At 43.5% G+C, this 24,839-nt stretch overlaps 1 protein-coding gene across 11 annotated transcripts in view; it reads right to left on the reverse strand.

The window, feature by feature from the left end:
* The window catches only part of ARHGAP24 (Rho GTPase activating protein 24), a 165,127-nt gene that overhangs the window by 22,051 nt on the left and 118,237 nt on the right, over window positions 1-24,839 (reverse strand). For 9 of the 11 annotated variants that reach the window (XM_084518680.1, XM_084518686.1, XM_084518683.1 and 6 more), the window contains one exon: window positions 14,183-14,305. The exons of 1 other annotated variant lie outside the window; for it this stretch is intronic. In XM_084518680.1, the coding sequence (XP_084374806.1) occupies window positions 14,183-14,305 (123 nt within the window). Of the gene's footprint in view, window positions 1-10,098; window positions 11,420-14,182; window positions 14,306-24,839 lie in introns of those variants that run through there. One more of the 11 variants, XM_084518688.1, reaches the window with a different exon arrangement.

A 24,839-nucleotide genomic window follows, 5' to 3' on the forward strand; every position in this document is an offset into this window, starting at 1 on the left:
GAAATGAAAGGCAAAAACACGTCAGACAAACTGCAGGAAACCAGTATTTGGCTTTAGCCTTGGAAAAACATGGAATTTTACCAACAAAATTAACTTCAACCCCAAACAGAGGATACCATTATGGACACCGGAAATACAACTCCTCTTCTGTAACTGTTTTACCTCTCCCTTTCCAACTGCAGAGCCAGCCATCACAAGCATTGTCACAGCAATGTTCAGGTATATCATCTGTGATGGAAGTTCTCCCTTGAGACCATTTGTTGATTGAAGCTGGGGCTGAAGCAAGGCAATTCAATTTCTATATATAGCAACACAATGAACAGCTCTAAGGCAGCCATGATAAGAAACTAAATACCAAATAACTACCTATACTGAAAGACTGCTTTTGCAATTACGTATGACAGAAAGTGAAACAAACAAACAAACAAAAAAAGCAGTAAGTCAAATTCTGCCCTTCAGTGAGCACACAGTTCCTACCAGTTTGAAAATGCGCAGCAAGGAGAATAGAGTTATTTTGGTTTTTCTATAGAAAGCCAACAGATGAGCCAGTCAGCTTTTGCCTCTTGCCCCAAGAACCTCTTTCACCCACAAATCACTGATACGTAAACACATAAGTAACCAAAAACTAAGGTAGGATGTAGAGCAAAGCGTCCTTCAGAGCACCCTTCAATGTGTACATTCTTCCTGCAACAAAAGAAGAGTAACTCCTGCCTGTCCTTGTGCTGAAAGTTGCCTTCTGTACGCTCTGGGATGTTACTGCAAGTAGGTGGCAAGCTGTCAGTCACCCACACTGAAGGTTTGGGGCTTGCCTTTAAGTGCAATTATTTTTATGCTAACAAAGGAAATGACTGGTGAGAATAACGATGTCCAGCTAAGACATCCACAAATTATACTGAGATGCAGAGCAGCAAGCACATTTTGTGATTTCCATGGTACTCACACATGTGGATGCCAAAAACAGCAGTAGGCGAAGTGACTAAACATTACACAGTCACTCTTTATTAGCCAACTTTTTTTTCAAAAAAAGTTTGTTTTTTACAAAAAAAAAAACAAAATCCCAAAATTTTTGATTCAAGACAGAATTTTTGAAATTTCAGAGTCAAACAAGCTTAGAAGGATACTGACTAATGTAAAATAGTTGTGTCCCTGAAGTTCAGCTTTGTCATGCTGGCAGAGGGCACTAAGTATGTTTTCTTATTTCTTACTTACCCTCCTCATCTCCTGCAAACTTGCCCAGGGCGTCACAAAAGTGTTATATGAATTTGGGCTTCTCATATTTCCCTGAGTTAAGGGTTGCTGCTGGCAACACTGAGGCCATCCTCAAGTCCCCCCCATTTTCTAGACTCTTTCTAAATGAAGCAGAATTAAGGAGAAGATCTGATGTTTAGTTAGTTAAGGAATCAGTGTGATTCTATGAATTCGGGGATTTCAAGGGCCCTTCTGCTTTTGGAATTGTAACCAAGACCTTCATCTAAAGACTCAGTTCCATTAGAGAAATCAATTCAGAAAGATCCTCTAAAAAAAAAAAAAAAGTCTTTACTGTCAAAAGCACCTGTTCTACCCCCTGAAACAAATCCAACCCTTTTTCTGTAGAGGGATGACACACAAAACTTCACTAAGCACCAATTCTTTACCACTTGAATCTGTGTGGTAGAGCTCACTAAGCAGATAAAGGAAATGGCACATGACAGTTCCAAAACGTCTTCACAACCAGGTTCACAACCTCTCTGGGCAACCTGTTCCTACTACTTGGCTGTCAAGGTGAAACACCTTTCCTGTCTGAAACTATCCTGTTTGGTGTATGCCAGTGGTCTCTTACCCTCCCTCCACCCACTGTTGTAGAAAAGCCCAGCTCCATCTTCCTGACAATTTTCTCTTACTACCTGAGACAGCCACTTTTTGCTGCCCCCAGAGCCGCCCGTTCTCCTGGCTGAACACACACTGCTCTCTCTGCCTGTCCTCGCACAGTGTATGCTCCAGCTCCAGCACCTTGGTGGCCCCTTGGCTGAACAGAGAGTATTTGGAATAGGATCTAACAAATGCCGAGTAGATGAGGTTCGCTTCCCTCCCTCTGCTGTCTCCACTCCTGTTGATACAGCCCAATTTGTAGTCAGTCTTCCTTGCTGCCAGGTCCACTGCTGTCTTCTGTCCAACTTGCTGCCCCCTGGGATACCCAGGTTCTCTTCCATGGAGCTGTTTCTCTGAGGTTATTCCTCCTCAGGTGCAGAATTTGATCCTTCTCTCCTTATTTTGTCCCATGAATGTACATTCAGAGCTTTCCTTCAATAGTTCTTGCTTTTGACACAAGAATTTTCAATTCTTTTCATCAGTGGAAAATATGAATATTCCAATTATATGACATACAATTACAACTCACGCTTGCTGACAGTACGCTTACTACGAATAAGCTCTGTCCTATTAGCTCTACTTTCTTCTCTCCATGCTAACATTCCATTCGATAACGTGCATTTTGCAGACCAGTTCACATTTTGCAGAAGGAAGATTAAGTTCTCAAACCTACCAGACTGCTTTGAAACTAGTATTAGTAATGACACTGTAGTCAAAACACATCACTTCATTTTTTGGGATAGTGCCATTTTTTTTTTATTTTTTTTTTTAAGAGTTGGCTTTCAAAGTATGCCTAATACATAACGAATAAAACTAGAATAAGGGGGCTTGTGCGGTGGGAGCAAAAAAGAATGCCCATGTTGTTATAAGTTGCTGATGCATCCCAACACAAGCTGTAGAATATTGAAAACAGCTGGCAACCATAAAGCATTAAGATGCCCAGAAGTAGTGCTACACAGCATTTTTGAACTCGTAGAGAAAGTAAGGAGTGATTCATGTACAAAAGGTGACATACCTGAAATGGGTACGACCAACTTAGATGTGTATTACAGAATCACAGAATCATCTAGGTTGGAAGAGACCTCCAAGATCACCGAGTCCAACCTCTAACCTAACACTAACAAGTCCTCCACTAAACCATATCCCTAAGCTCTACATCTGAACGTCTTTTAAAGACCTCCAGGGATGGTGACTCCACAACTGCCCTGGGCAGCCCGTTCCAATGCCTCACAACCCTTTCAGTGAAGAAGTTCTTCCTAACATCTAACCTAAAACTCCCCTGGCGCAACTTTAGCCCATTCCCCCTCGTCCTGTCACCAGGCACATGGGTGAATAGACCAACCCCCACCTCACTACAGCCTCCTTTAAGGTACCTGTAGAGAGTAATAAGGTCGCTCCTGAGTCTCCTTTTCTCCAGGCTGAACAAGCCCAGCTCCCTCAGCCGCTCCTCATAGGACTTGTTCTCCAGACCCCTCACCAGCTTCGTCACCCTTCTCTGGACTTGCTCAAGCACCTCCATGTCCTTCTTGTAGCGAGGGGCCCAAAACTGAACACAGTACTCGAGGTGCGGCCTCACCAGAGCTGAGTACAGGGGGACGATCACCTCCCTAGCCCTGCTGGTCACACTGCTTCTGATACAAGCCAGGATGCTGCTGGCACCAACTCGTCTTTGGGCGCATGGGGACGGTTTGCTCCTGAGTCTTTAAGATTTCCTTCTTGAAGAGCACCCAGCCTTCCTGGACTCCTCTGCCCTTCAGAACTGCCACCCAGGGGACTCTGCCAACCAGTGACCTGAACAGCTCAAAATCTGCCCTCCAGAAGTCCAAAATAACAGTTTTATTGGTCCCCCTTCTGACTTTGCTGAGAAAAGAGAACACTAAAATTTCATGATCACTCTGCCCAAGACAGCTCCCGACCACCATATCTCCCACCAGTCTTTCTCTGTTTGTGAACAGAAGGTCTAGTGGGGCACGTCCCCTGGTAGGCTCACTAACCAGCTGTGTCAGGAAGCTATCTTCCACACTCTCCAGAAACCTCCTAGACTGCTCCCTCTGAGCTGTATTGTATTTCCAGGATATGTCTGGAAAGTTGAAGTCCCCACAAGAACAAGTGCTGGCAATTGCATGACTTCTGCCAGCTGCTTGTAGAATGCCTCATCCGTCTCCTCATCCTGGTTCAGCGGTCTATAACAGACCCTCACCAGGATGCCTGCCTTGTTGACCTTCCCGCTGATCCTAACCCATAAGGACTCAACCTTATCATTCCCAGCCTCAAGTTTCACAACATCAAAACACTCTATAATATAGAGAGCCACATCACCTCCCCTTCTGTGCTGCCTGTCCTTTCTGAAGATCCTGTAGCCAGTCATTGCAGCACTCCAGTCATGGGAGTGGTCCCACCACGTTTCAGTGATGGCAACCAAGTCATCGCTTGCTTGCCGCATGGTGGCTTCCAGCTCCTCCTGTTTGTTGCCCGTGCTGCGTCCATCATAGAATCATACAATATCCCGAGTTGGAAGGGACCCATAAGAATCATCAAGTCCAACTCCTGGTGCCACACAGGTCTACCCAAAATTTTAGACCATGTGATGAAGCACACAGTCCATTAGTGCATCTATACTACATTAGTGTAGATGCACTTCAATTGGGTCATTGCCCTCTCCCCCAGGCCCATCTATAATGAGCCTCATTTCATCCCCGTTCCCCTTCTTACCTAGTTTAAAGCCCTCTCAATGAGCCCTGCAAGCTCCGGGGCTAGGATCCCTTTTCCCCTCAGAGATAGGTGGGACCTGTCTGCAGCTATCAGGCCGGATGCCAAGTAAGCGCCCCATGGTCAAAAAAAACCACAACACTTCTGTGTTGGCACCAGCCTCTGAGCCATGTGTTTATCAGGTGGGCTTTCTGGGTCTTCCCTGTACCCCTCCCTGGCACTGTAGGGATAGAGGAAAACCCCCTGTACTCCCGCTCCACCCACTAACCATCCCAGTCCCCTGAAGTCCCTAAATTTATTACAGCAGCAAATCACAGATACTGAAGAAAAAACTTTAAAAAACAAACTATACATGAGGAAAAATAAAACCTGGTATGATGCAGAGATGACCATTGTGAACAATGTAATTGAAATCAGGGCCGAAAATGTCCTGATTTGGGTTCCCAAAGTGTAAACATTGAAGTATTTCTACTACTAACTGCAATAAGGTGGTTTGCAAATTAAGGGACTTTTATTGAGACACGTAAAATACACACAGCTGGGAATGCCTGGGGGAGAGGCAGAATAACCACAGCAGTTGTCTAGATTTGACGGATTGGATTCAGATCCCACACAACCTTCAGAACACAGTTGCATCCAGTCTGGTCACGTTTATCTTCACAGCCAGAGGGGTCTATGCACACCACCGCCCACATCCCAGATGAAGCCTCAGAGAGTTGGCTCTCCAACTATGTGAATGGTGACAATCGTTTATCTGCCTTGGAGGCATGAGGATTTCCACATTCTACTTTGAGAAGCTCAGAGGTAGATGTTGAAAAAAATATGCGCTAACCTAAAGACCTCGGTCTCATGGGAAATCAATGGGAAATCAACACGTCATGCCTTAAGAGCTTCTAAAGTCACCATTTACTATACTCTGTTTTCCAGTTTGGCTTTGGAATTCATCTCAGGCAGGCTTGGTGTGGTTTTGAAGTGTAGACTGAACTTCTCCAAAGGAATTATTTCTTTCACCTAATAAATACAGAACACTGCACCGAGCAACACTTAGCCATGAAAGGAATTAGTTGTGATAAGCCTGCATAAATATTGACTTGAAGTTACAGGCTGATGCCTTATGGAAAAAGTACTCTGTTGCCAGGGGCAGAAGAGGCAGAAACATGACAACTCTGCTTCCACCTGATTTTGTCCTAACTTTTACCTTGTTCATCATCTTTTTGTTTTATGTTGGGTTTTTCACTGTCGAGGAATAAAAGCCAAGATTGTTGCCCTGTAAAGGTTCCCTTTCTTCCACTATCTCTTTCTAAGGTCCTTATCTCCTCTTATATCACAAGTGACTACTCCAGAGACACCGCAGATGAATGGTTCATGAAGACTGAGATGCTGACTGTCACGAAGCAAAGGCAATGCTGTGATGAACTGTGGTTACAAACATACTGTTAATACAGTGCTTAGCAGAGACAAACCAAGCTGAATGCTGTAAGCTATAGCTGGTGGCATCTCCTAGCCTCTCCTCTGCAGAGAGGCTGTGAAATGATGGTCCGAATTACAGAGACAACAGAATAATCAAAACCACAGAGTTAAGTTCAAATGCTGTTTTTTTTTGTTTGTTTGTTTGTTTGTTTTAAGTCAACTTATAACACTGTAACTAAGCAAGAAAACCTCCATGGAAAAAGAAATAAAAGAGCCTTCGTGTTGCCATCCAAACCCAAGTTCTCCTAAATCTTATTCTCTCTAAAATCCAGAAATGCACAGATTCATGAATGCCGACCTGTGGATAGGGTGTCAGAGGAGAAAGCAACAAAAACAAGCAAATTTGGCATTCACACGGCAGCAACTTGCTTGTCTTCCCCACAACTGGAAGAAGGCAGGGAAATGTACAGGTTTCCAGTTCTGACCAGTCTTTAGATTTAATCAACAGAACTGCTTTTTCAGAGAGGCCCTTGTAGGTCTTTAAGGCTATATCCAATTAAGCCAAGATCACGCATAACATCAAAGAGGAAAATCACATGCTAGCAAAGGGCATGCTGAGTGGTTATTCATTAACTAGAACATTCCCGCGGCAGAAGTTTTGTAAACATTTTGAGAAACTGGATTTCCAAGGCTAACGGATATCCATAAAGCTTATGAAAGACACTGCAGTGCTCTGTCTAAATTCTGTGTGTGTCTGCTCAAGAGTTGTGAAAGCGCTGTGGTATTTTCAATGGTACATACTCATAGTTAGAGCATGTTTTCAAAATTTAAGAATGCTGTTAGTCAATGATCTCCATAACTACTGCACACAGTCAAGGGTCACATCTCAAATCTATTGACTCCAATCCAGTAAGAAGAAAGGAGGGAGAAGATCTAGGCGGCAGCTCGGCTCCTTGCTCCTTGACAAATCACTTGGAAAACAACCGCCTGCCTCTCCAGCCCTACCGCAGCACACATGGTTGGTGAACCAGAAGGTTCTGCCTTTTCCATGCTGCCCCTGAGCAATTCAGGCAGCAGCAACGTTTTCAGAAGCATAACGCCCAGAGGGCTGATAATTTCAACACAGAGCCTGTACAGCGTGTTCTCTCACTGTGCAGCAGAGAGGATCTTCCTCCTTCCAGAACATGCCCTTAGTTTATGGACCATACTGATCAGAAAGGGCCAGTTAAGGGCTAGGGAACTGGTCTCAGATTAGAGTACCTGAGGCACCCCTCAAACTCTAATCAGTAACTGACACTGAAAATAAAAGATCAGGGGAAGGGTCTTCAACAGCAACACAGGAAACAAGCCCTGGCATGGCCACATAACACTTCATGCAGAGCTTTAAACTGTTATTTTCTTACCAGCTTTCCACTTTGCTGTTCCCCAGCGCTACATGCAATTAATTTTGAGTGGATCAAATGCAGGCAGTATTTCCTTCTTCTCTACAGATGTTTTAAATGTAAAGGAGAGGAGGAAAAAAAAAAATACAGCAATGGCAGAATTTTGTTCCTGTTTCACTCATTTTCTTACCTACAAGCCTTCTCCTACCCCACAGTCAATGTGATGCCAGCAGGAGATAAGGTCCCTACCCTGGAGTTGAGCACAGCTGCACAACAGAGGTTACTGCTTAGAAAAAACAAGTCTGAAAGAAGAGCAGACGCTACTGGCTGGAAAAGAAGAGAGGCAAATTTTAAAACATCACCAGGAGCTTAACACAGCTGGATTAGGACTGCTACTCTTTCTCTGGCCACAGCCAATGCCACTTTCTTCTCCAAAACTGGTCACTCACATGCCAGCCGACGTTCTCACCGCTGCATGCAGTAGCAAGTCACCCTCGGGTATCCATTCCTTTCTGCACTTGCGCTGTGTGCCCCCTCAGGAGGTTCCCACGATGCTTCTCAAGCAGAGAGCATCTTCTCCGATTTGGGCTTAAAAGATTTTCGGCTCTGTCTCTGTTCAGATGCCACCTTCTGAGCAGCCATTTCTCCTATGACGTGACCTTCCTCCAAAGGACATTTATTTTTCCAGGGCCTAACACAATGCAGCTTTCATCTGGATTTCCAGAAGGGGTTCTACAACTTGCATCATCATGATGGTACATCTCTGTCATGTCACAATGTTGTGATTCCCCTGTAGTTCTTCCAGTGAGCAGCCAATGGCTTTCCCTGTTAATTTTCTTTGCTGTGTTGTATTGCACAGCTCAGAATTTATCGATCTGATTTATTTAAGTGTATGGGCTGGGTTTGCAGAAGGCTAGCTTTGACCATTTTTACACTTAGGTATACAATCTGCAAATGAAGTTACAAGAATTCTTGAAGCCAATTAGTAAGATGAGTGTAGTTGGCTTAATTTGCCTGTTAAGTCACTGTAAAGGCTTAACTGAAAGTCCAATTAATGATCATATTTCTGTTGACTCCAGAGGGACATGGACCTCGTTAAACATGTGCACCATCATTCTGAGCTCTCTGATCTAGGGACCTCACAGCAACACTCTTGACAGAACACATGTGTAGGAAAGGAACTGAAACAAATGATATTTAGAGGAAAGCAAATGAGCAGCATGGCCTTTGTCATTCAGTCCTCTGCCCAAAGTGCTGCAGCTTCATTTGGGGGTCTTAGACATGAAGAATTGCTGTGTCAAAACATATGGGGAAGGAGTAAACAGCTGAGGTCTTCTTGGAGAGGCTAAGGCTGTGACCTGGGGCAAAAAAGCAGCTTCCCGCAAAATTATCAGTTAATCCTTTATTAAATTTCCAAACATTTCTCAAATAGTTAGGTGTACAAACAGGGCACAGACAGCTCTAATTTACACCAATACCTTGAAATGCGCTTGCACGCTTGATACAGACATATCCACGTCCTCCTGGGCATGGAAACTCCAGCAAGCATGGAAAACGCTGGCCTCAGGAGGAGGTTACGGGGGACAAACAGCTTTCGGTGCCATGTCAGCAGCAGGCAATAGCTGATCCCTGCTCTAGTTCTGCAGGGAGCACCCCACTGGCTGTGATTCCTTGTTTCAGGGCATTGTCCCTGCCTGCACACAGCACCCTCAAAAGCAGTGAGGTCACTACATCACCACCGAGTGCTGCAAGCAGAGAGCTGCTGGGCTTGCAAAAGGACAAATGGCAGCAGGGAGGGACACATCAGGGAGGAACACATGATGACTGTATTCATATATGCCCCATGTAAGATCATTTCTCACACTTCAGAACATGATGGTTTAGCCCTTACACTTGGATTTCCTGCTCCAGCATAGTTTCTAAGGCAGCACCAACATTTCCCTCTTTCCCCACCCACATTTTTTATCCTTACCACAGAGGCAGTTTCCCCCCCCTCAGCCCCAGCACCGTGGTACCTTACATCACTTGCTGTATCGCTCCCAGACATGTGTTTCCCTTCCAGCTGACACATTTTGAAAGCCAGCCTCCTCTTTGCCTTCCTCCCCTCAGCACTGCCATGCTCTGCTTCTACAGGTGTACATGCACTGCAGAAGAAAACTGGCCTTAAAAAATCTCTCTGCAGCAGGTGGAAAGGCAAGTGCAGGCTGCAGGACAGCAGAATCAAGTGGCAATGCAGCACTTGCAGCAGGACAGTGCACTGTAAGGATCCACTTCAGTCCATCAGAAATCTCTGAATCCAAGGACTTGGTCTTCTGCACACATGCACTTTTACCTATTTATCGTGTTCATTTACTCCCTCTTTTCCTGCCTCCCACACAGACAAGATAAAAACCCAAACTCTTTTCCCCGGTATTTTGCCAGCCAAACAGGCAGCAGTTAGCATCCCAGGTCCAGTTCCCCAGCTCCTCTCAGTGATATTTGCTCAGAAGCTCTGCAATAATCTTGTCTCAAGCCACCTCTTTCAGGCAGCCCATCATTCATGGGTTATTATGTAGAGGAGACAGTATCAGCTGGCCAACTACAAACAAATGAACAAAGAAGTAAATAAATCATTCATGAAATGTCAGCATCTGCATTGTTTCATGCCTTTTGTTTCGGTGCTCTCATCTGCCTGCACATGCAGCCCCCATGACTTCTCTGAAACCTGGCTTCACTAGCAAAGCAGAACAGAGTGAGAGAACAGACCTACCTTTACGGAAACTAAAACACCGCTTAATTCTCCTATAAGTAGTTTTAGGAATGAAAGGAGGTGCCGCTAAGGCACCTGGGCTGCGGACTCCAGCATTTCTGTCTTCAGGCATCATACAGGCCAGAGACCCCACGTCCCTCCAAAGCTTTCCTTTAGCAGCTGCATCCAGACAAAACACCAGGGCTGCTCATCGTTACTGACTGCTGAGGAGTTTCTGTAATAGAGTATTTTCCTCTGGAGCTAGGAGATTAGTGGTCTTCTAGCTCTTGGAGAAAGCTTGAAGTAATTTTAGTGTTCTCTTCCCTGCTTCAGTTTTGCTTTAGGGAACAATTTCCTTCCGTCTCTCTGTTTCCTTTCGTTTCTTTTATTTCCTGCGGTAAGACAACCGTCTATTATGCAATGTCACAACAAAAGAGTTTCAGCAGAAAGATGTATCTTCCATTCAAACAGAAGTGCCAGCACAGACAGAGGCGGAGAAAGACCTCGTCCTCCCAGCTGGAACAGGGGGTGGAGTGGCAGAGACTCCAATTCCACAGGAAAAAGTCAGCGCTCTGCGATGCACAAGGAGAAAGAGGAGAAAATACCCAAAAGGCCACCAAAGAATCCTCTGGGATACGATACCCCTTGCCGGCTCCTTTTATCTCTGCAATGGAGGAGCAGAAAAAGCAGCCCCTTCACCCAAAGGGCTCTCAGTCCATAGCGGATTCCTCTCAGAAGGCCTTTTATATACCTGGCTCCCTGACGTCCGCGTGGGCTCCTCGTCCGACCGCCTTCGAACTACCAGCAGCTCTCGTGGGAGAAACACGTCAGATGCAGCAGCAGCAAGGCGTCCTTGCCAGCAGGATCCCGGGCTGCCGCCGAGGAATACATGCCTCCACACGGGGATGCTCTGCTCGCTCCCTCCCGGTCCCACGCCTGGCAATGGCAGCCACCGCCGCTGCGCCAGCCCCTCGCATGCAGCAGGTGCAGGGAAGCGGCGGAGAGGAGGGAGCTGCTGCTGCTGCTGCTGCTGCTGCTGGTGCAGCGCGGCTGCCTCTGCTCCACCGGGTGACTTTGAGTTGACTTCAGGCGGCTGTGGTGTGCGGCAGCTCGAGCAGCAGGCAGGCTGTGCCCAGCTCCCGCAGGAGGTACCAGACCTCCTGCCACGACCCTGCGAAACGCTCGCACTCCTTCTCGCCTCCTCCCTCCCCCGTCATCGCAGGCTCTGCAGTTAGAGGACAGGCCTTCCCCTCCTGGAAAAAAACTGCCTTTTAAAATCTAATCAGGGAAGGAATTTCGTGTGCAAACAGGCATTACATGCCCTGGCTCATTTACATTTCTCTTCCCTGACAGAGATTTTTCCACAGTCACCTTGTGCTTGTCGTGCAAAAAACAAGCTGTTTCTGATCACCACAGCGGCTTCCCTCCTCCCTCCCCTCCTCTTCTCTTTCTAGCACAGGTTAACAAATAACATTTTAATGATACGGTTAATCATTCACAGAGCAACTTGGTACCAGGAGTCCTTTTCCACTGCAAGCCAAACTTCACATACAGGTGGCTCACCAAGACTCAGAGGGATCCATTGAACACACACACACACACACAAGTTGCTTACAATGCTTAAAAGAACCAGAAAATTCAAATACATTGCTCATGAAAGTGGCACGCGACTTTTATGACACCAGACTATTGTGGTTTAAAGTGTTGAAATCTAGGAAGCAGGTAGAAAACAGGTACCATGATTAATTAGCTGTCTGAAATAATTTTGTGTTGCAAGAAATGTATTAGTTACTGGTTAGTCATTATTATACAACCACAACTTTTCTATATCTTGTTTATAGCTAATGTAATAGATTTTTTAACTTCAGAGGCTACAGCTGATCAAGACAGGCTCTTAAACACCTTAAGCCAGAGGAACCCTTCTTTAGGAGGGTCAGACTGTTGCAGAGCAGCTGCAGACACGTCCATGTGAGAACAGGTAAGAAAAATACGAGTGTGTCCACCCATACATGATTACAGAACAGTTAACAGTCCTTGTTAAGACTTCAGATATCTCAGAATGTCAACTTAAATAACCCATAGTTAGTCAACCAGGGAACATTGTATTGGCACAGTTCGTAATGGTGACACCTCCCTTGATACTGCTTTTACCTTGTACTGAGAGTCAGATGTTCTCCATAAACGCTAAACCCAAAATCACATACTGGCTATTCTCATGTTTTCCAGGAATTAACTGTTTGTTTCCTAATACAGTAATCCTGAAGTCAGTGTATATGCTCAAGATATCCAATAGGGAAACGAGAACACGTTTACAAGTGTGTCAACTACAAATTTATTTAAGCAGTAATGTAAGGATTGCACCCTTCTCTTTCTCTCTCTTTTTTTTTCTTTTTTTTTTTTTTTTTCCAAATCAGCTTACGAACTCCTCAGCTAGGTGCTTCTCTCAGTATTTGGCATTAAACACTCTTACAACAATGAGGGTGTCCTGCGAGTTTCCATGGTGGCTGGAAGGATTCCCAGCTGTAAAACAGAAATAGCTCTTGCCCTATAAAAGCAAATGAGGGGCTGGTGAAGAAAGCATGGGGTCAGGGCTCAGGAGATTTGGTTTCTATCTGTAGCTCTGTCACAGCCTCTGCACAGATGGGGGCTAGAAACACAGCTTCACCAGACGTCAGCTCCCCACCTGTAAAATGGTGACACCTCTCCCTACGCCCAAGTACTGCAGGGCTGCTGCAGTTCACTGTCTGGATGGACAGATGCTGTGCTGGTGGAAAACAGGTATATAACATGGCAAGAGAGCTGCTCTCTGTGAAAAATACATCTCTGTTATGCACCCAAGTGTCTGCATTGCTGCAGTAGCTTACACTGCCATTTGACTCGAGTGGGAGAACGCTGAAGAGCTCAACATGAGGCCTTCTCCATGAACAGAAGGTTGGGGATAGATGATCTTTGTGCTACATGAACATGTGCTATACAAAGTACATTTCTCCCCTAGCCTAACTTCAGAAGCCCATGGCCCTCCCACCTCCCCACACCAACTCAATAAGCCTGTAGAAGACCACACTTTTGAGGATAAACCTCTCACTTTGTGGGTTTTTAAAAACATCGTCCTGCAAAACCTATATGCCAAGGACTGTACCAACTTATCAACACATAAGACCACTTCTCAGCAGGATGACTGCTTAGCATTATCTTTCTAGCACGTGTTTCCCCAGGAGGAACCAAGAGAAGACAGAAATGTTTGAAGATGTGCCAGGCAAGCCCCAGCTGACCAAGTCCCTCAGGGCAGCCCACCAGTGAGGACAAAGCCTTCTAAGAACTGAACAACCTGAACAAAGCACAGAAGATGGGGGGTGGCTTAGAAGGAAAGTTTTAATCAAAATGGTAGTTTCCTTCAGTCCCTCCCATCCTCTCTCCTGTGCTGTGCCTGACAGGTGAAAATAAAACGGTGTATGCAGTCACCAATCACAGCTTTCTGTGATAACTGCTCTTCTCCGTGATCAGAGACAACCCTGCCTTATTTTTCCATGCTAACAACACCTGCAAAAAAGCAAAAAAAAACACACAATGCAATCCAGTTGCTCTTCTCATAAATTCAGTACTATTGAAATTGTTGGGTCTGCCCATCACAAGAAAAAGACTAGCATACAGTGCTTGTGGCTAATACTCCAAGGCTCACTATCAGAGCGTTCAGATTTATAATAAAATTGTCACTGGCAGAAGAATCACTGACAGCTTCTTGTAACATGGATAGTCTCTTAGCTGGTGACCAAAGGAATTACCCTAGGTCTCCCAGTGGAAAGCTGATTTCGTAGAACACACATCTGTGAAAACTTCCCTCACCTTGGTAACATGCTGTCCTGTGCTATCCCTATCAAGGATAGTAGTTCCAGATAGTTTAAAGCCGTTTAATTGAGTGCTTTGTGTAGGAATACACCTGATGCCTGTGCTGCAAGTGAAAACAAAGGACCTGTTCCGCTTTTTGGAAAGATCTAGACTGTTCTTGTTTCCTCCTCTTCAAATTCTGGCTGAGAGCGAGAGACGACAAAATCGCCCCTATGTCTTTGTGCAGCTTGGAGCCTTGCATGTTCTCTCGCTGACTCACCTCCTCCAAATGGTGCCCATATAACCCTGCGAATGGATTTCACCCAATCCTCCATGTCATTCTGCGTGCCCGCCATGAGAAGGTACGTCTCATGATTAGCTGTCATCCGCTCTCGGTCTGCTCCTGCAAGAGAAGATAATTGCACTTTAGAAACCCTTCTGCTTTCCTGCCAAGCCAGCTCCTGCCAGACCGACTGCTGAAAGTGGTAAAAGCAGCTCCGTGGCAAGCAGACACGACACCATGCACTGGAGTGTTTATCATCAGCTACGGCATGAAAAGAAGGTCCTGTAAGTACATTCCCCATCAGACAGCGAGGAGCTGTCTTGCTTCCAAAAGGAAATGAGAGGATAAATGTCATCGGTAAACAAAACCAGCCCCATGCTGTTCCAAGAGCCACGGGGCCTGCACTCATCTGTAACCTGATATATGCACTGGAAGGTTTGCAGCAGTTACTATGCCACAACACAGAGAATAAACGCGGCGAGAGAGAAGTGTGCTTTGAACGAGTGGGGACGAGTCCATTTTTGTTTTCAGGAACACTGTGTCGCGTTCCTGGCAATGACATTTGCTGCTCCCAAGCGGTGCTGGGAATCTCTGAGGAGAAGGCAGCTGATGCTAGGAGCGGGCACAGCACAACCCGCTGCTTTGGATGGGTCTCATGAGGATTAAGAGGGAACACAGTGATTTCTTATTCCTTGTTAAGGACAGACCAGCACTGAGAAGGTGAAAGTCAGAACCTGGCTCACCACAGGTTTTCATGCCTCGAGTACTGCATCACTTCCATCCTAATGGGCACTACACTAGCTCAAGAGCAGATGGGGATTCAAGCCACCCTTCCAGCTCTGCAGTAGGAACAAACCCTTCTAGAAAGACAGCACCAGACATTTTGAAGCCCTTTCATCGAGCCAACAGCTTGTGCTATATTTCATGCAAAAACTACAAATCCCACGAGTTTCTGTGCTTATCTCTTTACAGCTTCTTCCATCCTTATCTTTGATTCTGGTCATATATAACCTAAGTATTTCTGTTCTTGCCTCAGGAACTCTGCTAGTGCCATGCTCAGTGGCTACAAATTCAACCATGACTTACTGGCACAACCATTACGAATAAACTCACTTGTATACACCAGGTTCTGCAGAATTAAGCCACACAATTGCAAAAATAACTTAGACACAGTTTTACAAACACAAGCCATATTCTCCTAGACATAGGCAGATCAAAGTGACAACTCATTCTCAGGGTTTAAATCATTATTCAAAACTTAAATTTGAACTTGGAAGCAAATGAAACTTATCTACCAATTACACCTATACATACAGCAAGCGTGTGTTCCCACACACAGCATCCCAAGGACGGATGCAGCAACCTGAAGTACAATGCAGGTATGCTGTAGGATGTAGCACAGTTTAAAAGTTTGAAAAACACTATTTTTTTTTCCTAAGACATTGTTAAAGGTAGCGAAGAACCTATTTTAAGTGCCAACACTATAGAAAAAACAGCGTGTGTTTTATTTTTTGGAACATTTTCAGTTACTACCATAGCAACTGCTACAAAACAAGGGCCTTTTATGCTTCATTCCACCATTTTTTACCTTTCACGGAATAGGAGGATGAGGGTATGGGAAGGAGGAAGCATCAGCAGTTGAAATAGCAGCACTCCACACCAACCCCATCCAGCAGAAAGCACATGGTCAGGCCCTGGAAATGCACACCCAGCCTCTACTGTTTTTTGGCCAAGCTGCCTACAGCCAGGACAGATCTCACACTCAAACACAGAGTAGACATGACACACTCTGCTGAACCTGGTCCCAAATTTGATATAACATCTAGAGTTCTTGACCTAGTAAGACCCAGAAACAAAGATACAAACAAAAAGCCTCAATATATTGCCTATTAAATGTAATGGTAATAAACATAGTATAAAGAACTGTATTGCAGGTGTCCTTTTATGGACCAGGACCCTGTAAGTTGCTGTACAAAAAGATGTGTTCATAGAAAATAGAATTCAGATCTAAGAATAAAACAAGAGGTGACTTGATTTTCTTTCTAAATAGGGAAAAAAAAAAGATGACAACCATAGCCATCTAATGATCCTCCTTCTTGGATGTCTCTCTGGTCATTCCATATTCTTTTAATAGTGTACATAGTTAAATTCAGCAGATCATATGAGATTTACTCAGTCAACATTTTCTAACAAAAATGCTTTCTGGAGAGCGCTCTCCAGATAAACTGGAATAATCCTGTGAGTCTAGGTATTTGATTTACAGAGGAGATTCCAGAGCAGTACTCTGAACAACAAATTCAAGTAAACACCCATTCAGCTAATACAGAATTAATGTGTTTAATTTAGCAGAGAAAGAAAACAATGTTTGGTTAGATTCTCTTTTGGTCTAAGAAAGCAAAGGTTTCCTAACAAAAGAGCTCCACCATATTATATCAGTACTTGATTGGTCTACTTTGTAATTAGACCCCTTTCTTTTACACCACAATACCAGCTATTGCAGGGTTTTTCTACTTATGCATTAATTTAGTTGTTATTCAAAAAGTGACAGCAGCTGGTCTTAAACCTTGCTAAAATATTTTAGGGTGTTTAATTTGTATATTATTGCAACTGTTAATTTTCTAGTGGGACTGTATTTAAAATACAAACCAAACAAGAATAGGGGACAGACAAGAAGAAATGCCCATGGTTTGGTAAAAAGTCACCTCAAATAACTAGTTATCAGTGAAACTTGAACAGAATGACAAGGACCTTTCTAAATCTCAGTATGTCCACAGGATATCTCTGAAAAGTACTGTTTAAAATCCTCACTCTTGTTTTTAGTTCCATATATTACTGTAACAGCTATAATGGAGAGTGAGTAGATCACCTTCTCCAAAAATGAGACATCTTATTCGTACCATAGATACTGACATTAAGTGCCTCATCTTGAAAATGGTGCTGTGCATGGAGCCCGTTAGAGATGTGAATGCATCCTTAATCCTTTCCTATGGGCATGCAAACCATAATATATTTTACCTGTTTTGTTGCATAGCTCCAGATTATGCCTTTTCAAGCTCCCTTTCCTGCATTTGCAGTCCAAATACCAGAGACACATAATGCTGGGGGTCGTGGCCTGCTTGCGGCCAGCCACCTCAAAGGGCTGGAACACGAACTCAGCTTTTGTTTCATCTTTTCCACTCATTACTTCGCAGGTGTCACAGGACCTGGAAGGAGCAGAACCCAGTGTACCTGATCAAAGAAGTTGACTCTGACATATCCAAGATGAAAAGCTGCTGTTCACACAACTGATGTTTACATCCTGTTCCTTACATCCTCTGGTAACTGCCAAACATAAGTGGATCCAGTTTGCTTCTCGAAACTACAATGTAACGCTGCATTTTTGTTTGTACAGACCCAGCCAATCCATAATCCGTTTTGTTTTCCTGGCAGCATCAGAAATGAACTACATTTATTGAATAAATCAATGCAGAGCATCCATTTGGACTGGAAACAGTGAAACCGCACAACGCCATGGTGAATCGTCCAACTCAGAGAGGTCAGATCTCTCCCCCTTCCCCTCCTCCTGCACTAGCACTGATTTACGAGTTCCCAAATGCCACTCCTGCCTCCTCCAGCAGCTCGCTAACTGGTAAATACAGCCTGCTGCTGCACTTCCTGACCAGGACAGCCTGAGACCACTCAGCCCCATGCTGGGCACAGCTTTGAGCACTGAGCTAGCACTGCTTTGATACGAGCGAGGCGAGGTATTTTAAGAGCTCCTGCCAGCAACCGGAAAAAAACAATTTAAATACAGAAAGGCCAGTTCCTGCAGGGATCCACTCCACAGGGGAAAAGAAAGGGAAGAGCCTGCGTTTGCTCATGCAGCACCACAACACACACAGTTGGAAAAGCATAAAGAGGTGGTGACGGACTTGAAAGGCGATTGTTTCCTGAAGTATCAGGCTCAACAGCTCACCTGCTTTGTATCATCTGTTGATAAAATGCGAATGTACGCAGACATTTTGCACTCAGATGGGGAAAAAGAAAAAAAAAAAAAAAAAGTCAGGCAATGTGTTTTTTGTTTCTGGAATCTCTTCCTGTCCAACCCAACACCTTTCTCCTACCTGAACTCATAGAGGCTGAACTCAGAATCAAGTATTTGTTTGTCATTTTAAAAGCATCTTGAATTTCTTACAAACGGTAGTTCCAGCATCCCTGAGAATGAAATGTAAAGGGATTAAATTCATACCATCTGTTTAAAAGAGAATTTTTTTTCCCCGAGAAGAACATCAAAAAGTAGGATTAATCTGTTTTTTTTTTCTGAGCTGAGAATATCATGGCCAACCTCAAAAGAATATTCACATTCCAATAAAAAATAAAATAAAATTGGAGGCCAATTTCAAAGTGAAACAGTTCCCAACTCCCTTCTGCATTTCGTTAAGCCACAGATTCTGAAACCCTCATTCTCAGCTTGGGAACTGAAAGATGGTGAAAAGCAGATTGGCATTACAGCACAAGCCGCTGGGTTTTCTTCAGAAACAACCTCCTGCTTGGATTCTTCACATTTGTTTTCTAAATCTTTTGTTTCTCAGGAAAATGTTGAATAGAAAAATTTCAGTCTGGTAAAGTTTTCACTGAATACACTGAATATGCCTATATATAGTATTGAAACAGGAGCTCCTAGTTACTCATCAATTCAGGAAAATCACCACTTCTGCATAGGCACACTAAATAATGCCCTCCTCTTCTCCTCAAACATCCTGTATCAGCTGAATCCTCATATCTGTACCAGTCTTTAAGGTGGAAGACCTTATCAGGTACAGCTGATATTCCATACAAATGGTTTGCAAATCACAACAGTACACATCATCTCTGTTCTGCATAAATCTTCTGATTCTAGCCCCCTGTAGAAATAAGTGCCAACCCTCTGTGCAGCATAGCAGGCATGCTCTTCTCCATTAAGTGTACGATACTCAGTAATTTATAGTTCCTGCTCAGGACTCAGTATTTCTTTACAAGCAAAATAGCAATAATTACCACAGAATTCGTGACACTCTCCCAATATACTCGGTGTTCCTAAATGTTCTCTGTGTTGCAAATGAAGTGCATGGTAAGTGACATACTTAATGTGTTTCTCTGGAAAAGCTCATGTGCATTTACTTCATCAACTTGCACTTTACATCGTTTGTATTCAGACTTTGTAATCCAAAGCAGTAATCATCTCTGCAAATGGCAGGGGCTACTAGGGTATCACAGACCAAGATGAACGACCTTATTCTCTTTTCTTTTTTTTTTTTTTTTTTTTCCTAATGGAACTTGTTTAAGAACGAAACAGAAATAATGATTACCCAACCTTGTTATTAACACTAATCACTGCTGCTTTAAGCAAAGCTCTCTGACTTGACATGCTGATGAGCTTCTAAAAGACCGTTCAATATCAACCCACACTAAACTGATGTGGGACAATTTGCCCTTCAAACTGCCCTTGAACTGTGAGGCCAGCTTGAGCACTAAAACATTTTGTGGTCATTCCAGCTGGGCCAGCAGAAAAATCTAACTGCAAAAAGCTTGGTTGTAACATGGGTTGAAATTTGCAAAGCAAAATGAGGGGGCTAAGCACCTGGATGTAATTGTATTTTAACAGGATTTTAATATCTAACTGGCTCTGGGATTCATTGAGAAACCTTTCCTTATGGCAAACGCGAATACGCTTGAGGCTTCTATTACAGTAGGACAGACTTAGCAATGGCTGCATCTCAGGTAACTGATTTAAAGACATAACCGAAAGAGACACAGCTACCTGAACCCTGCAGCATTACTGAACTGCACGTACTGCTTGCTAAGCAGCCAAGCATATGTTCTTACAGCTGTGTTGCGGTGGAGGGGAAGGTAGGGACCAACAAATTTCTGCAGATCAGCTGATGATGCAGATATAACGTGGGGATTGCAGACAAAAGCTGCATTTTTTTTTTATTTTCTCAAAACCTTCTTTATTTTGCATATGCCTGGCATTGCTTCTACTATTCTCCACTATGTAAAGCTTTACCAAGAATTGAGTACCCACTTAGTTCACTTAGGATGAAAAAAGGAGTATGTAGTCCAAGACCCAGTCAGCCCTCTCTTCTTTTTTTTTTTTTTTCCCCCACATGATTATGATAGTCTGGAGAACTGAGTTCCTGATAACTATGCAAAAGCTCATGTGAAAAAAAACACCACACCACCAGCAAAAAAAAAAAAAAAAGAAAAAAGCAACACTATGAATATCAGAGATAAATACTCCATACTTACAGGAGCTTCAGCATGACTTCTGAAGTGACTGTTAGATAACACGTGCTGTATTTTCTCATCAGGGAAACCTGGTCCATTGAAACTCTACACAGAGCCTTGTATTTTCTGACAAGGTTCGATTCATTTCTGTCATTCATTGCACAGTTTCTTTAAAGCATGTCTGTATCAACTTGGAGTAAAAGAGAGCACCCTGGAAGGGTCTCTATTTAAGAGATGTTATCAGAGCCAAAGGGAAAAGAAAAATCACCCTGAGCTAGGCTGCAGTGAAGAAGTTACACTCTTTGCAACTAAACAATCACGTCTTAAAATGCCTGATAGTTTTATCTCGCATTGAATTTCACAGAAATTAAAGTACAACCTGGCAACCTTTAGTATTTCATTCATATTCACAAAAACAAAACAAAACAAACAAACGAACAACAACAAAACACCACTGCTCAGCTTAGAAACTAAGAGGTTTAGGGATTTGTGTATCTTAGCTTAATATTTGATGATTCTCAAGATTTCAGGATTTGTGTTTTGAAGACCTTCATGGCAAAACTGAGTCCAAAAGTTTGATTTTAAAGAAAATGGAAGCTGATAAATTATCATATTGTCATTACTGCAGCACCTGTTCGAACCCCATCATAAGAGATACTGAAAAAGAAGCTGAAACATTTCACTTCCATGTGAAGAAGAATACAATTGAGTCATATCAATAATTAAAACAAGGAACTTCTTGCCAGCTCTATTCCTGGTCCAAGACCAACCAGACTAGAAAGACCAAAGAGATACTAAGAAAAAAATCCCATATGCTTTGTAAGTAGTCACTATATTAGGTGAAATACCTTGACTGGTATTCCGCTAATCTTTGGACAGATAAATCTATCTGGATGGCTAGGTGTTACAACACAGCAGTGGCCACCATGAGAACTTAATTTCTAAGCATTTTCTAAAATGTATTCCATAAAACTTGCCAAATACTCTGTCTTATTGTTCTGTTAGAACCAGAGCAGGTATCAGACCCACTGCATTATTCTGAGTGCCATTACGCCTCTACAGCCTTGATGACAAGTAATAGACCGGGCTGAGAAAGACAAACAAATTACAATCCCAGTTCTTTTACCCAGGGCTGTCCTGTTTATCTGTTGCTCTTGTCAGGCTCAGTGCTGTTGTGTCATCTGAAAGGAGATGGCCTGTAGATATGCTCAAATCCCCTATATGTTTTAAATGATTAATACCACCACTGAGAACCTTGGCTTTGAAATACATCGTTATCAAACTCACTGTTGTTTTACTACCAAACCATATCAGGGGCCCTATTTAATTTCTTTTTCCACACAGAACTAATACGTTTTCCTCAAGAGAGCAATTAAGAAACTGCAAACAAGTCAATACTGAAGATACTGCTTTTTAATACCTGAGTATAAAGACACATTTTCTGCTGATAGCGCCCAACCTGATTTTTGCGTTAATCATCTTGAACAGCTGTTCTTTGCATTGAAGGTGTATTGGGTTTTGTGCATACTAGCTTTTAAGCATAAGGGCTGCAGGCTAATTTAAGTGGTTAAATGGCAAAAGACTGCTAACACAAGTACATTCCCTGGTGGGCTTTGTGCTCTATCACAATTTCCCCACTTGCAGTATAAGCCTGAAAGACAGCAGGAGGTATTCAAGAGGGGGAGTTGCTTGCATGAAGCTCTGAATCAGCTGCTGCTGGATACCTGAAAGCAGGCTCAGGAAATGTATTCACCATCTGTAACATGATGAATAGTCTGTACCAGTAGCTTTCAGCCGTGCTGCAGGGCTACAACTGCACTACATGCCTATAAAGGTCTTACAGAAAAGCATCTTACACGATAAGAGCATGAAACAGTGCTATATACACGTTTTGTGCATTGCACAGCTACCAAAATTCTTTGTGTTAATATAATTATCGCATAAATACCTCAGCAAGAAGCCGTGATGCTTGCTCACCAGCAGTCATAACCATGCTGAAAAATGTAAGTAATGAGGGAAGAGAAGGCAGTGAATTCAAGCCATCCCTCGTACATTTAAGAGCTCTTATTTTTCCAGCGCACTTTATCTTTTCAGGCACGCATCTCACTCTGCCTCTCTCCCCTACTTTTGCTGCTCTTTCTTTATTCCCAGTTTAAAATTCGCCTCTGCTTCAGGTGGATTCCTGTTAGCCACCTTATCCTCAGACACAGATCCCATGTATTCTGCCACGTCTGTTCCTCCTTCCCTTTCCTGTAACTAAGAAATTGGTGCCAATACGGTTAACTTCTGCATTCCCCCTTGACCTCGTGCCATTCCCACTTAAAAATGTCATCTCTCTTCTTGCTCAAGGCACACCGCCCGGAACATTTTGTTTACAGGCTGCCCTGAAAGGCCATCACATCGTGTCGACCCCTTCACAGCTCTGCCCTCCGCCAGCCCCTGGGCAGCAGCACACATCGCTGCCTCCTTGGTTAATCAGTGCCACATGGAAGTCAGAGGCATGCTTGCCTCGCACTGCCGATGATAGTTTTCAGCCTTCCAGAAAGAATTTTTCAATGTTGTCAGCATCCTTGTGATATAAAATGCTGTCTGAACTGTCAGGTTTGCTGTTCTATTGTTGTGACTTTCAGCTGTTTTCAGAGCTGTTGGTAACATTTTTTTGCATCCATTAGTGAATCCACTTATTTATGTTGAAGTCCTGTGAAACTGCAACAACAAAAAACACTGTTCTACCTCTTTTTCAGCCACGCTGAGATGAAATCGCATTCTTCTGCCTGTACAGTCAATATTGGAAATGAACTCTTGGAAGCAGATAGGAAAGAAAAGACAGATTTCCAGGATGCAAGTCAAACTTTTAAGGAGAATAAATAGCGTCAGTGCAGATGACTGTAAATACACACCCTGGCACTAATGTGAAATTTTCTAATGCTGACAAAACATGTATTGCAATATTACCTGGTCTTAACAAACTATTACCAGTGCAGGGAAGTAGTGAAATAATTGGATGGACCCACAAAAGTTGCATTCAATATCACTTTTCAAAAAAGCTTCCCACTCATTGTCTCTTGTAGTGGAATCTCACATGGGTATTTTTGCATCAAGACGTGGAAGATATAACTAAACAAAAAGCAGAGCTTGGCCACAAGAAATCCACTCCTCTACATCCATCCTTTCTGCTAGGATTTGAGAGATACCCAGTATTGATCCAGTTACAGAAAATGTGTTGGGGGACCCACTTGTGCGTCATCACTTTCAAAACTTGTACCATAAAGAGCCATCCTACAAAATAATGAGTTCAAGAAAGTACAGATTAAAGCAAAGAGTCTCGCCAAATTCCATAAACAATTAAAAACATTAAAACATTGTGGCTTTTTAGTGAAAACTTGGAAACACAGAGGATATAAAATCAGACCGTCAAAGCCTTATATTTTGGACAAATTAATCAGACTATATCCATCTTTGTAAATTTCCCCCTCTGCCCCTTCTTCTGACTTTTGTCTATTGTTTCCTGGGAAGACAAGCATCAGTGGAGTGGCAAGAGATTTAGTGGGTCCCTTCTCTGCTATCTGCCATAGCTGATTTATTTTGAGAGAATACAAATGACAGCCAACTTACAATTTTCTCTGACTTACATGACACACCTTAAAGACAACTGACTGCACTCCTATCATTTGACAATAACAACCTTCTTTCAGGTTGGACACACAAAATGACCATTGTGTAAGTTTAAAATAAACACAGGGATCAGCTACATATGGAGAAACTCTCTGTAGGCATGTACCTAAAGAGAGAGGAAACAACGCACACGTGCATTTGCTGGTCTAGACATAGTGACCAATATAGAAAGATGCTTTGCAAGTAGACTGTGAGGGCTCTGCTTTGGCAAAAAGCAAAATCCTAGAGCTGCTGCTGCTGGAGGGGTGGCTGCCCTGTGCTACCAAGTGCTTTTCAGCCTCACATCATGAACTGCGCTGAAGTGCAAAGAACTAACCTGAAATGGATTATTTTGAAAGGTCAGTTCCTCAGCACTTACATGTTTGGCATTTGACCTTGAAGGAAGTTAAAACTTGTCGTGATTCTAAGAAAGGAAGGATCGATACCAGAATAAAAGTTCTTAAGTGTACAACCACCCAGGGACTGGAGGGCTTACCTTTAGCCATGGGCACATGAACTTCAGCGTGCAAACCAGGATGCCCAGATACCTCACCTGTGTCTTCCTCAGAATCTTAACAGGAACAACACTCGAAGCACGTGCTCACCTCAGCTCTCAGGAGGTGCACATTAAGCGCCCTGTTCCTCCTAAACATGGACTACCCCGAGCCTTCAGCAGCTACAAATCTAGGTGCTCTTTTATCCCTCTAAACATGCTGCTGTATGCAAAACAGAAGGGTAGTGGGCACTGGCACAT

Source organism: Aythya ferina (genome assembly GCF_964211825.1).
Source record: "Aythya ferina genome assembly, chromosome: 4".
NCBI classification, from domain to species: domain Eukaryota; kingdom Metazoa; phylum Chordata; class Aves; order Anseriformes; family Anatidae; genus Aythya; species Aythya ferina.